We start from the raw sequence: 14732 nt of genomic DNA on the forward strand, positions 1-14732 counted from the left end.
TGCAGGTCATGCAGTAATGTTAACATTGGAGCTTAGGGGATGGGATTTGATACACCGCCTTTCTGTGGTCACAGTCAAAGCAGTTTACATATTATATACAGGTACTTATTTTGTATCTGGGGCAATGAAGGGTTAAGTGGCTTGCCCAGAATCACAATGAGCTACAGTGGGAATTGAACCCGGCTCCCCTGGTTCTCAGGCCACTGTACTAGCCACTAGGCAACTCCTCCAATATTTAGGAGGTGCTAAGTGCTCCCATGTGAATCCCCCAAATTCTATAAATGGTGCTCAAAATTTGCGTGTGCAAGTTAATTGAATAACAAGCTAGTTAGTGCCAATAATTGGGTGCTAATAATCAAGCCTTGTTCTGATATTCATTCAGTTTTCTGAGTATCAGTGAGTCCAGCCCCCTAGATAATATCTAAACAATTCTCTGCAACCTACTCTTTACTGGCCTCCCACTTAACCATCTATCCCCCCTTCAATCCGTTCAGAACCCTGCTGCGCGTCTTATCTTCCGCCTAGACCGATATGCTCATATCACCCCTCTCCTCAAGTCACTTCATTGGCTTCCGATCAGGTACCGCATACAATTCAAGCTTCTCCTACTAACCTACAAATGCACTCAATCTGCAGTCCCCCATTACCTCTCTACCCTCATCTCCCCCTACGCTCCTACCCGTAACCTCCGCTCACAGGACAAATTCCTCCTCTCAGTACCCTTCTCCACCACCGCCAACTCCAGGCTCTGCCCTTTCTGCCTCACCTCACCCTATGCTTGGAATAAACTTCCTGAGCCCATACGCCAAGCCCCCTCCCAGCCCATCTTCAAATCCTTGCTCAAAGCCCACCTCTTCAATGTTGCTTTCGGCACCTAACCATTGTACCTCTATCCAAGAAATCCAGACTTCCCACAACTTGATTTACTGCACTTTTTTGTCCTTTTTTGTCCTTTAGATTGTACGCTCCTTTGAGCAGGCACTGTCCTCCTTTTTTAAATTGTACAGCGTTGCGTAACCCTGGTAGCGCTTTAGAAATGTTAAATAGTAGTAGTAGTAGTAAGACAGCGAACCTCAGTGGTGCCGCTCGGCGAATATACTTTGTCGCTGAGTCTTATGCATGCATATCGTCATTGGCCCAACCCAGAAAACTGGGTGAATATCAGAACAAGGCTTGAATTTTGGGAGCCAGCAGAAGATTATTTTGTCATCTGGAATTTGGTTTATCGAACAATCAATTATTGGCACTAATTGGCAACAATTTGAATTTATGCACTCATCCTCCTAGTTGGTATTTATCAAGATGCACATGTACATTTTTAAGCACACATCTGAAAAGGGGCATAACCATGGGAGGGGCAGGGGTAGGTCAGGGGCATTCACTTTAGATGCGCTTAGTATTATAGAATACGGAAGATCCATACTTAATTTAGGCATAAGGATTTAAACCAGGTGTCAGTTCAAGGAAATCCTTGCGCCCAAAATTGAGCATGGATCTCAGCATTAAATACTGTTCTATAAATGGCACCCAACTTTGGAGCCGCGATATCTCACTCAACTCGGAACCCATGGATTCTCTACACACTGCCTTTTTAAAAACCATATTTTTACAATCATCTTGTATCTATGTTTATCAACCATTTGATGGTTTCTTGTATTTTAGCTAAAGATTCCTGAAGCAGGCTAACAGGTGAAACATGGTACTGTGTCGAGTCTTCGTCAATAAACAGTTTATTAACAATTGAAGCTTCATCGCTTGTTTCTGGTTAGCCTGGTCTATTTCCCATTCTTTTTGTTCTCTTGTTATTTCGTTGTGGGATTTCGGTGTTCCTCCACTTTGGCAGACCTTCACCCAGCTTAGAGTGCCATTTATAGAATAGAGCTCAGTGCTCATTTTTTTGGCACCCAAATTTGGGTGCTATTTACTGAATTTAGTCCAATGTGCTAGTGGGCTAAACTTCCACGCTCACTCTCTACCTATACCATGCCCCCTTGGAGAAAAGTTAAGAAAAATTCAGCAATGTGTGGTTTAACAAGTGGCAAAAGCCAAACTTCCGTATAACCTCTTAACATGTTTCTGCAGTAGCCTGTTACCACGTGCTAACCACATGTTAAGTGTTTAACACACTTTAGTAAAAGGGCCCTGGATTCTTTTTTAATAATTACCTTTTGGAAAGATGAAGCTTTTCTTGAAATTATGAAATCAAGTCTTTATATTTTTTGAAAGGGCACTGGCAGAAATGAAAAGATTCCAGTGTGCCTTGGGGCATGATTCCACTCAAATGCCAGTGCAAGGAATTGTATGGAAAATTCCTCATGTTGTAAGCTGAGATATTGATTAGGTATAAAATCTAAAGCAGACTATGGAAACTTCTGTTGATCTTTCTGGGCAGTAAGGCAGAGGACCTCTAAGTGACAGAAATGATAGTTTCAGTAATGAATCACTGATTATAGTTCATATCAATTCTGGTTTCAATAGAACAATCTCAATTCCAACTAAAGGCATGACTGTCCTATTCAAAATGTTGTTTCTAGTTTCTAGTTGAGGGTTTTGGTGCTCGGTTAGGTCACTGATAACTTTTATTTAAACCATGCAGTTTCCTCTTGCTCCTTTGAAACCACTGCTGGGATATACACCACAAGCCTTCATTTGTAGCTATGTGGACTCACTCAGCTTCTTTTATTCCTGTCATTGCAGTGACAGTCCTTGGCTAGGGGCCATTGCACAAGGGCTCCTTCCCGAAACCTGTAATCATGAGCTCGAAATCCAGCCACAAGGAGTTACCACTGTAAACTCCCCATAGGCTAACCTCAGCCAACCCAGACAAAGGTGACCTGACCCAGGAACCAGATCTGGGTCACTCTGCATCACTATGCACCACACTGTCATCAAACCAAAGGACTAGCCCCTACTTTTTAGTTTTTTTGAATATGTATTGTTCACTAATGTCTGAGGCAGAGTGCTACAGAATTAAAATGCAATGTTATGAAGTACAACCTCCTTAAGATGGAAGTCTTATGTCCTAAGGAGGCTTCCATTCCAGAATTCTCATTGCATCCAGAAATGAATTTCTAGTCAGTACACAAATAAAATAGGTAAAGCCATAAGCACATTTAAAATTTCTTGCATCACTTCTAAATATGTAAAGCATCATACATAGTACTTTGTAATGTTAATTTCTTTTCTTTTTTTCGTTTATAGGTATTTTTAGAACTTGCAAGTGGATGGTGGATACAGGTAATGCAGATTAACTTTGTGCTAGTAATTACCACTATAAGAAAGAAATGCTTTAACATATTTCTGGCTTCTAATCAGGAAAGGGGAAAATAATAGTAGTTAGATTATTCCGTTATTTGATTGCTTATTTCAGAAAAAAATCTCACAGTGAAGTACAATAAAAGACCATGCAATGAAAATTATAATAAAATGAATGAACTTGGACATAATTCCTATTAAACTCAGCCTCCCTTCTCATACAAAACCCACCGCACAACCTACTCACCCTACACAATCCCCTCAAACCTTCTGTACAAAAGAACAAAGTTTTCAGTTTCCTTCAAATAACGTTATAGTTCAGCTCTGTTCACAAGGTTGGTAGTCATTTTTGCACAACTTGGAACCTTGGTACATATGCCCAATAATTCAATAATCTTGCACATACATTTTAACACTTACCCGCTAATTCTATAAAAGTTGCCAAAAATTGTGTGTGCAAATTTGGGCATGTACCCAATTTACACATGCAACTTAATTGAAAAACAAGCCAATTAGTGGCAATAATTGGCTTTTTAATAAGCAATTATTGGAATTAATTAGATTTAATTGGAACTTATGCATGTAAATTTAGGTGCAAGATCGGCAGCTACAGTTTACACATCAGTAACAAAAAGGGGCGTAGAAATAGGAAGGTCGTGGGTGGAATGGATTCATTCCTAGCATTTACATGCATTGTTATATAATGAGGAGGAATGCATGCCTAATTCAGGTGTGTACATTTGCACCACATTTCAGTTGGTGCAAAAAGCTGCGTCTAAATTTAGGCATGCGTCCCTGGCATAAGAACTATTATATAAACTGTGCCTAATTTTAAGTGCAGCTTATAGAATAATGCTTTTCTGGCACCAATTTTTTAGACATCATATATACAATCTAGCCCTTAGAGCTCAAAACTGTGCACGTAGGCTATAAAATACTGCCAGTTATGCAAGGTAATTGGTAAAATAAGCACTAACTGGACTAATAACCAATTCTTGGTGATAATTGGAGTTAATTGGCATTAATTTGCAGTTACATGTGTAACTGCACTTGGTCACTATTCTAGAAACAAAGGAAGGAATTCAATAAATGGCGCTGAAAAAATTGTGCTCGAAGCGCTATTCTATAAACGGAACGCATCCTTTATAGAACAACGTTCAGCGCAGATCCCACACTGCACCAAAAGTTAGTAAAAGCAGGTATAAATTCCGGTACCCAACTTATGCATGCTTTGGGCAAATTCTGTAAATTTGTGTGCAACATTTCGGAAAGCCCGAGCATGCCTCCTTTTCAGATACGCACGATCGAAGTTAGGCACCTTGCTTTATAGAATAGCGTGTGAGATGCACATGCAAATTTTTAAGACTGCCAATTAACATCAATAATTGGTTGTTAGCACCCAATTATTGATATTTCCGAGCTTATTTGTCAAATTATTTGCTTGCATCTCCAATTCATGCACAAAGTTGGGTGCAGAAATTTGGGCATGATATATAGAATTGAGGGATTAGTACACCAAAGCTGTAGCTCATAATTGCAAGGGAATGGGCATGAAGGAGGGGCATGGGACGGTCAGGGGTGTGTCCAGCACTTAGATGCTAAGATTCTAGAATACTGTCAGCAACTGCAATATTTAATCATGCTCATTTACACCAGCCATGGACATGGCATAACCAACCGTGCCTAAATGTTGGCATGTAAGCAGTAGCGTATTTATTCCAGGTGAGAGTGTTGCATACATACCCCCTATCAGACCGCTCCTCCACCCGTGCCTTAAAATCATCTCCCTCCAGTTTTCACGTAGGCAGTGGCACTCATAGGCTGCCCAAGGCCTGCACCAGGACCTTCTCTGTGAACCATCCCACCTTTTCTGACGCAAGATCCTATTTTGCGAAGGGCGGGACAGTTCACAGAGAAAGCCTTAGTGCAGACCATAGGCAGTGTATGGGTGCTGCTGCCGCTGCCCGGGCAAAGACTGGAGCGGTGCAGGTGATTTTAAGGTACTGGGCCCAGGGGGCTGTGTGAGGGGCCTGGGGGGCCATGGGATGCACTCCCTGTTAAACCTTTCTGTCTATGCCACTGCATGCAAATGTCAACTTATGTTAGTATTCTATAATAGCAATTACATGCATAATTGCCAATATAAAATTCACACTTAGGGCCAGATCCAGTAAATGGTACTGAAATTAGGTGCTGGGAAAAAAAAATCAGTGCTCAGCCCTATTTTGAAAAGGGCACTCCAAGAGGCATAGCACTGATTCCCATGCTCAACTTTGGGCACGAGGACTTACGCCAGCTGAAACCTGGTGTAAATCCTAGCATTCAAGTTGGGCATGCATCTCCTGTAGTCTAGAACACTGTGCCCAAATTGTCACCAGGGGTATAGCCAGACTTCAGCAGGAGGGGGGTCCAGAGCCCGAGGTGAGGGGACACATTTTAGCCCCCCCGCCGCCGCCGCCGCCACTACCATCAACAACAACTTTGACCCCCCCCCACCGACGACCCTCTCAATCCCCCCTCCTGCCGCCAACCTGCCATCGCTGTCGCCTACCTTTGCTGGCGGGGGACCCCGCCAGCCGAGGTCCTCTTCTTCCTGTGCAAGGCTTCATCAGACTCAGAAACAGAATGAAGCCTTGCGCCGGAAGAGGACCTCGGCTGGCGGGGGCTAGGGTCCCCCGCCAGCAAAGGTAGGCGATGACGGGTTGGCAGCGGGAGGGGGGGTTGAGAGGGTCGTCAGCAGGGAGGTCCAGGGCAAAATCTACAGGGGCCCAGGCCCCCATGGACCCACGTAGCTACGCCACTGGTCGGAACGCTGATGACCTGCCCATGCCCCCTTTTGGGTTGCACACTATTGGATTTGGGCTTCCAGTGTTATAGAATTGTGCATAGACAGATGCACACCCAACTTCTAATTGGTACCAATTAACGGCAATAATTGATTCTTAACATCCAGTTATTGCTTATTAATGGCTCATGTGCATCTCAGGATTGCAAGTAAATTTGGGGCAAATGTACACACAATCCTAGCGCCTAAATTTCTGCAATGATTTTTTAATTACTCCCATAGGCACTATGCCTAGTAATTTTAATTGAATTAGTCACAACAAAGGTAAAGCAAATAGCTCCGAGCAGATAAGCAAAACTGCCTAGGAGAGACATTCTTGGTGACCAGACAAGTGAAATATCCAGGGGCCGTCTTAAGTTTAATTTTAAACATGAAACATACAATTTTAAAATAAATCCAATTCACAATGGAATTCCAATGTAATGCCAGCAATAAAGGCAAAGCCTGATCCCTCCTCATTGCTTTTGTCAAAATCCTTGCAGTGGTATTCTGAACTCCTGCAACCTCTTTCACAGATATATGGTTAAAGCACAATACAGGAAGTTGCAGTAGTTCAGATTTGAGAGGATGGCAGCATAGGCCACTGAACATAAATCCTGCTGTAACAGACAAGCACACGGCTGGCTTAAAAGCTACAGCCCACAAAGATAACTCCAAATCAAACAAAAATCCCAAATCCTGCACTATTGATTTAATTCTTTTCTCTCTCCTGGCTATACAAGTAGGATATCTTTTTCCATGACACTCACAGGACCTTTAGGCAGATTCAACTGCAGAGTCATAAATGTGCAGAAAAAAGGAAGAATCAACTACAAAATGTGGGTGCAGGATTACCAGTGCAGTAAGGCAATAATAACAAAATAATCCACAATGTCAATGTCATTAAACAAATGCACTCAGTCTGCTGCCCCTCACTATCTTTCTACCCTCATCTCCCCTTACGTTCCCGTCCGTAACCTCCGTTCACAGGATAAATCCCTCCTCTCAGTACCCTTCTCCACCACCGCCAACTCCAGGCTCCGCTCATTCTGCCTCGCCTCACCCTATGCTTGGAACAACCTTCCTGAACCCTTACGCCAAGCCCCCTCCCTGCCCGTCTTCAAGTCTTTGCTTAAAGCCCACCTCTTCAATGCTGCGTTTGGCACCTAACCCTTACCGTTCAGTGAATCCAGACTGCCCCAATTTGACTGCCCCTATCGGACCGACCGTTCACTTGTCTATTAGATTGTAAGCTCTTTGAGCAGGGACTGTCTCTCTTTGTTAAATTGTACAGCGCTGCGTAACCCTAGTAGCGCTCTAGAAATGTTAAGTAGTAGTAGTAGTAGTAGTAAACAATGAAAAAAAAAAAAAAATATATATATATATATATATATATATATATATATATATATTGGAAAAGGAAGGAAAAGCCTCAAAGAAGCTCAATACTTCAACAAAGGTTTAGAGAGCTAGTATGATCACAATAGATCCTTGCTTCATCACAGGCAAAAACCTTCTAAAATTAACATGCGTCAGTCAACAGGCAAATGTCATTTCTGTGTCAAAAAAGTGCTAATGCGAAATGAAAATCACTTATCTCAGAAACAGAGGCTGAGCACTTCAAACAGCTTCTGATAGCAAACAGTGGCCAGCTATCAGGGTATACACAAAAAGCAGCAAATATGAGTTAGCTTGTTGGGCAGACTGGATGGACCGTGCAGGTCTTTTTCTGCCGTCATCTACTATGTTACTATGTTTCGTTGAAAACTGCTTCAGGGTCCCAGAAGGGAAAAATGCAACCGTCTGCGTCCCATGCTTCAGTAGCAGGGTTTTTTTTTTTTTCAAAAAGAGCTTTCTCCAGTTCAGTGCCAAAATGTTGTTCAATAAGATATTGCTACCATTTCCAAAGTATATGCAACACTAAACCTATGGTATTTTTCCATTTAGCAAACAAATGTATATCTATATCTTTATATCTATCTATCTATCTATCTATCTATTTATCTATATATATATATATGAAAATAAATATTTTAAACAGCAGTTCATTAACGCTGAATTTTATTCAAACTGTGTGTAAAACTGAATGTTGAACAACATTTTTATATTCAAGACGACCGGGACGGGCTCCCAAAAGGCTACAGTCCACTTAAGAAGGCAAAAACGTGAATGGATTGTACCACCCGTCATGATAAGAGAAGAGGAAGATAACTCGTACAGAAACCCAATTGCCAAAGTAAGTAATGTGACAATATGAAAAACAAGAATTCATGATTTTTCATGATTATATCAGGGGTTAGGAGATAGTATTTCTATTTTACACTTAAAGGAAGATTTTAGAAAGAATATATAAATCAGGATTGAAACATCCGGGTCAGGACGTGTCATATTCTAGTATTAGTTTAGGAAAGGATCTGTTGGCGTAGATCCTTTTCTAAACTACAGAAAAGGATGTGTATGTGCGGCCACATGCGGTGGTAGCACCCATTTTGCAACAGTCAGTAGCTAAGGGGCCCTTTTATAAAGCTGCAGTAAAACTTGGCCTTTCTGTGCCTTTATGCTCAGTGGTAAGGTCATTTTTACCATGGCCATAAAAACCCCGATTTTCTATTTTTTGCATTAATGGCTGTGTGCTAATGTTCAGACTACAAAAATATTGGGGAGAAGAATCAAAAATGCCTAACAACACAAGTTAAATAAATAAAGATTCTTTTTATTCTTATCAATAAGCAATGAAAATGGTGAATAGGAAGGGAAAACCTCAAGAAGATCCCAGCTAACAGTTGGAAGAACTGGGATTCATCATCATTGGCAAAAAAACTCTCAAGAAATTTAAACGAAATGCTGGCCATTGTTGGTCACGGTCTGATTTTTGGTTTAGCTGGAAGAAAGAGGCTCTACAGCTAAGTATTTAAAGCTGTTATTTTTGACAAATTTTGCTCAATTTGCTAAATTCCCTAATTTGTGATTGAATTTCTTGGGAGGTTCTTCCAACTGTTAGTTGGGAGCTTCTTGAGGCTTTTTCCTCCCTACTCACCATTTTCATTGCTTATTGATAAGTATTAAAAAAAAATCTTTATTTATTTACTTGTGGTATGTGCTAATGTTGCCATTAGCTGTAGCCATTTTTTAAAAAGTTATCACAGGACCACTCACCGCCACCTGTTTTGTAGGCGAAAAGGGCTCCCTCATTATCCGTGTGCTAACCCGTTAGCACATGTTAATTTTTTCCCCTCATGCAACTTTCTAAAATCACTGCTTCCTCTGTAAAGGACCACCCTCCCCTCCCCCCATACTGAAGGTATGTTTTAAAGCTTAATGTCTTAGATAATCCCATTTCATTCTTCAAATTCATCTTCAGATATACATTTCTTGTTGCTGCTTATTTCATGATAGACTGCGGCACTGTTCTGCCTTCTCAGTGATATTGCACGCAATATATTTTCAATTATTTAATGTTAACCACCACACACACACACACACACCCCACACACAGAATAAATTGACTTTTAGGGCCAAAGTTATAAATATTTCTGTGGGTAAACCCTGTTACCTGACAGAAAAGGACTTTTCTGTGTTTATTCCAGTGGTTACATGTGTATAAGCTAGGCTATCTGCACCTATTTTTACACGGACTGCGAGAAGGCCTATTTGAAAGAGTCATGATACACAAAGGTATTTTATAAACTATGAGTACCTGCACACACTTGATGCATGACAATTTGTACCGACTCTCAAGGTGGTACAAATGTATGTGGGTTCATTTACCAGCCATTGTTGCTCCTTTTGTGACATCAATTTAGGGCCCTTTTACCAAACTGCAGTAAAAAGTGGCCTTATCGAGTGCTTATACGGATCGTTCCCGCAAGCTGCCATTTTTTCCGCATGGGTAAAATGGCCCAGTTTTCCATTCTTTTTAATTAGTGGCCAAGCGCTAACTTTCCCATTAGCGCATGGCCATTAGTTCATGAGCCTCTACCGCCTCCTATTTTATAGACAGTAAGGGCTCATGCGCTAACCAAGCAAAAATTGGTTAGATGCGGCAATGTAGCCGGCATACTGATTAGCGCTGTACATTCCTACTCTGTGCCCCCAACTTGCCCCAGTGCTAAACAATAAAATCTATTTTGTTTCTCTCTGTTTTTAGGTCCATTCAGACTTTGCAATAAAACAGCAAATCATATACAGATGCTATGGACAAGGAGTTGATCATCCACCTTATGGAATGTTTATCATGGATCCCAGAACTGGAGACTTGAATGTAACAGGAATAGTTGACAGAGAGCAAATTCCTGTGTTTTTTGTAAGTAAAATAAACACTCTGTGAATGATGATCACTACCATAGTCAAGGTTCATGGGCAACGTAAATAGTCTAAGACTGAGCAATTGGAGAGCAATTCTCTAAGCGGGCACCTCCATTTATCACCCCAATGCCCGGGGTGGCCAAATACAATCTGCTGCCTGAGAAGAGGAATGAGCTGCTGTCCTGGCTCCTCTACCAGCACCCCCACCCCGATCTGATATCTCCGCCCTTGCTTCCCCAACCCCCTTTCCCTGAATTTACCTTTTCCTTTCTTCATTTTCAATTGGCGGCAGCGATTCCCATAGGCTGCCCTGCCACTGGTCCCAGCTCCTTCTCTCTACTGCAGCCCACCTCTCTGGCATAACTTCCTGTTTTCTTGGAAGTGGGCTGCAGTAGAGAGAAGGGGCCAGGACCAGCGGCAGGGCAGCCTATGGGAATCGCCGCCACCTTTTAAAAAACGAGAAATGAAAAGGAAGGAAGGGGGTTGGAAAAGGAAGGGTGGGAGGCGATGCTGCCTCAGATGAGTGCTGCCTGAGGCCCCCGCCTCAGTTGGCCTAATGGTAGGGCCGCCACTGCCAATGCTGTGTAGTGAAACCCTATTCTATAATGGGATCTGAGCACCCAGAATACCATTTCTAGAAGGTTACTGCGTAATGCAGTTTCATTGCACCTTTGCCCACAGTTAAACCAGTCATAGACCAGCTCAAGTGTGGCAGAGACCTCTTCAATGTGGCCTTCAGCACCTAACCTTTATACCTTTCTGGAAATCTAGACTGCCCCTATTTGACTGCCCCTACTTGACTGACTGTACACTTGTCCTTTAGATTGTAAGCTCTTTGAGCAGGGACTGTCCTTCTATGTTAAATTGTACAGCACTGCGTAACCCTAGTAGCGCTTTAGAAATGTTAAATAGTAGTAGTAGTAGTAGTAAGTGGGAGTCCCACTCACGTCCTGCCCATGATCCACTCCTATATGTACCCTCTTGCATTTACACACTAGAGGGGGGAGGAATTCTATAAAGGGCACCAAGAAGATCTGCATTAAACTAGTATTCTGCAACGGGCAATCTGCACAGAGTACCCTTTAAAGAATACCAGCTTAGCATAGATCAAGCGCCTAACTTTGGCCATGGCACTTACACCTGCTGAAATCTGGTATAAATGCAGCATGCAACTAATGGCAGTTGGGTGCATAAATGAACCTATTGTATAAGCTTGTTAAATTGTGCACATTATTATAGAATTCGCACCAATTTTGGTGACGATCTCTAGACGCCCTATATAGGCTCTGGGGGTTACCGCTGATTTCCATGTCTAAGTTTAGGTGCCAGACTTACGCCTGCTGAAACCTGGTGTAAATGCTGGTGCCCAAGTTAGGCGCACTGACACCGTGTTCTATAACTTCACGCACAATGTTTTAGAGTGCCCCTGACACGCCCATGGCCACTGCCCCTTTTCAATTATGCACTAGTACAGTTAGGTACAGAATAGCGCACAGCAAGATGCATGTCCAAATTTTAATGCATGCCAATTAACATATTAACATCAAACACTGGTTGTTAGCACTCAATTATTGATAGTTAAGGGCTCACTAATCAATTCATTTGTGCACACATCTTGGGTACTAAGGGCAGTGGTTCTCAGCCCTTAGCCCCTCAATCCAAATCTAGGCACCCTATATACAATCTGGGGGTATTGCACATCATGTGCCAGTTTTAAGAAAAGCTCACACTATCCCCCAGATTCTATAAATGGCGTGAAAACTTACGTGGATAAAATTTCACACTACTCTGATATCTGCACACAACGAAACTGGCTAATGAGCCAATTAGTGCCAATAATTGGATGCCAACAATCAATTATTGGTATTAATTGGCAACAATTTGGATCTTCTTGCGCATCTTGGTAAGGGCTAGTCTATAAGGATCTGCATGCAAATTTTTTAGTGCACAACTCAAAAAAGGGTGTGGCACGGGCAGCTCAGGAATGTTCATTAAGGATGTCTGTAATACTACTAAATACCAGGGATCAGTGCCTAACTCACATGCCAGGATTTACACCAGGCTTCAGTTGGTGCAAATCCTTGTGCCCAAATTTTCGCATGGAAATTGGCTCTAAGTGGGGTTCTGTAAACAGCGTTCAACTCTCAGTGCTGTTTGTAGAATAGCACTGCAAACAGATTTTTTTGGGTATCCATTTACTGAATCTAGTCCTGTGTTCGCATAGTGCACTCTCTTAACGAGATTTGTTTGAAAAACAACATACTTTATATAGTTTATAGCAGTGTTTCCCGAGTTGGTACTGGAGTGCCCCATTGCCAGTCAGGTTTTCAGGATATCCGCAATGAATATGCATGAAAGAGATTTGCATATAATGGAGGCAGTGTACGCAAATCAATCTCATGCAGATTCATTCTGGATATCCTGAAAGCAGACTGGCAAGGGGGTACTCCAGGACCGGCTTGGGAAACACTGGTTTATAGTATATAGTTTATTTATACTTGTTATACCGCTCTAAGGGGCCGTGTCACAAAGTGGCGATAAGCCCATTGCGGGCTTATCATATGCCAATCAGGAACCTACCACCGGCCCAATGCGGGTGCTAATGGTAGCTCTAGCCCCAGCGCGTGCCACTTCCCACACTAGGGACAATAGGCCTGTATTTTTTAGCGCTGCAGTTACCTGGCAGTAATCATGCAGCACCACATGCTACCCAGTTACCGCTGGGTTAGTGCAGGAGCCCTTACTACCGCCTCAATAGATGGCATTAAGTTTTCCCCTCCTCCCCGCATGGCCACATGTAAGTGAAATCTTACCGCATGGCCATGTCTTTTTTCAGCCTTTTTACCCGCTGTGGTAAAAAAGGCCTTAGCGTGCTGCAAAAAAGACCCCTTGCCACTAGCACAGGGCCCTTTTTACCACAGCTTCAGAGCAAAGCAATGTACATACTACAAAATTTAGAAATGGAAAGGAACTCCATTTTTGGACAGAAAAGCAATACATTCACACAAAGAGAAGGAAGATGGAGGGAACAAAAGAAAGGAGGGGATGGAGAGAAAGGGGTAATAAAAACCTTGATATGCTGGGGAGGGAAGGGGGAGAAGCTGGTGGTCTCTATCTGTCTGTCACTCCAAAAGCCTGAAATAAAAAATGAAACACAAAATGAAAATAAAAACATGAAACAGAAACATGAAAATTTCTGGGTGCTCATCCCTACAAACAGTATGAATCAACCTCACAGTGCTTTAGTTTGCATGATTGACCTGAGATGGCACAGTTCAGAGAGAACTGCTAGAAAAGATCGGTTGATTTACACATTGGCATCAAATACTGTTTGGATACAACACAAAAAGATGACCCACCCATTGTGACTCTGCTTCTATATGGTGATCAAGTGAATCGGTTTACATCCATCAATTATTAAATACACTGTTGTTTTTCCAGTTATATGTAGATGCTATAACTATGAGCAATGTTAAAGTGGAAAAGACACTTGAGCTTCGCGTCAGAGTTATGGATATTAATGACAACCCTCCAATATTTACACAAAGTATTTTTGAAGGAGCAATTGAAGAACTCAGTGCAGCAAGTAAGTACTGATTATATCCTAAAAGACCTATTAATAATAGATAATGAGGTAGTGCAACGTTCAAAGACTGGTCTACTAATATGCTGTGAGTCCTTATCACACCTTCTTCATTATTAGCCTCCTTGAGAACTTTCTTGGTAGAAAAACAGCTGAGTAATCATTTAGACATGCCATTACTCTCTGAGGGGCCCTTTTACAAAGCATCAGTAAGCCCAAAGTGGGCTTACTGCACGCTAACCTGGAGCTACCGCCAGCCCAACACAGCCGCCAGCAATAGTTCTGCCTTGACCGTGCACCATTTCTGGAGCACCACAAAAAGGTTTTATTTCATAGTGCAGCACTAACCCGGCAATAATCGGGCATCGCCACATGATGCCTGGTTGCCGCTGGGTTACTACTACAGGATCCCTTACCGTCATCCATTACTCTCCCCCACCCCACCCTCCCCCACATGGCCATGCGGTAAAAGTAATCTTACCGCATGGCCATTTTTTTTAGGGGCTTTTTATCAGCTGCGGTAAAAAAGGCCTTGGCATGTGAGAAAAGAAGACCCTGCTGCTACCGCAGGGCCTTTTGTCCCACAGCTTAGTAAAAGGACCCCTGAGTTTTAGTGATTATTGTAAATGTTTTAGCCAGGGAACATATACATATTTGTGGTAAACTTTACTCAAGTCAACCTACACTAGTTACTTTAACACTCATATCACATTTACTGCATAGCCTCACCTGAGCAAAGGACTAATAATTCAAGATCCCATGACT

General features: G+C 42.3%; 1 protein-coding gene across 1 annotated transcript in view; it reads left to right on the plus strand.

Moving 5' to 3' along the window:
* The window catches only part of LOC115477140 (desmoglein-4-like), a 90480-nt gene that overhangs the window by 31742 nt on the left and 44006 nt on the right, over positions 1-14732 (plus strand). The window contains exons 2-5 of the mRNA XM_030213777.1: positions 3202-3237; positions 8193-8315; positions 10227-10382; positions 13826-13970. Of these exons, the coding sequence (XP_030069637.1) occupies positions 3202-3237; positions 8193-8315; positions 10227-10382; positions 13826-13970 (460 nt within the window). The remainder of the gene's footprint in view (positions 1-3201; positions 3238-8192; positions 8316-10226; positions 10383-13825; positions 13971-14732) is intronic.

This window comes from Microcaecilia unicolor, chromosome 1 (assembly GCF_901765095.1).
Source record: "Microcaecilia unicolor chromosome 1, aMicUni1.1, whole genome shotgun sequence".
NCBI lineage: Eukaryota > Metazoa > Chordata > Amphibia > Gymnophiona > Siphonopidae > Microcaecilia > Microcaecilia unicolor.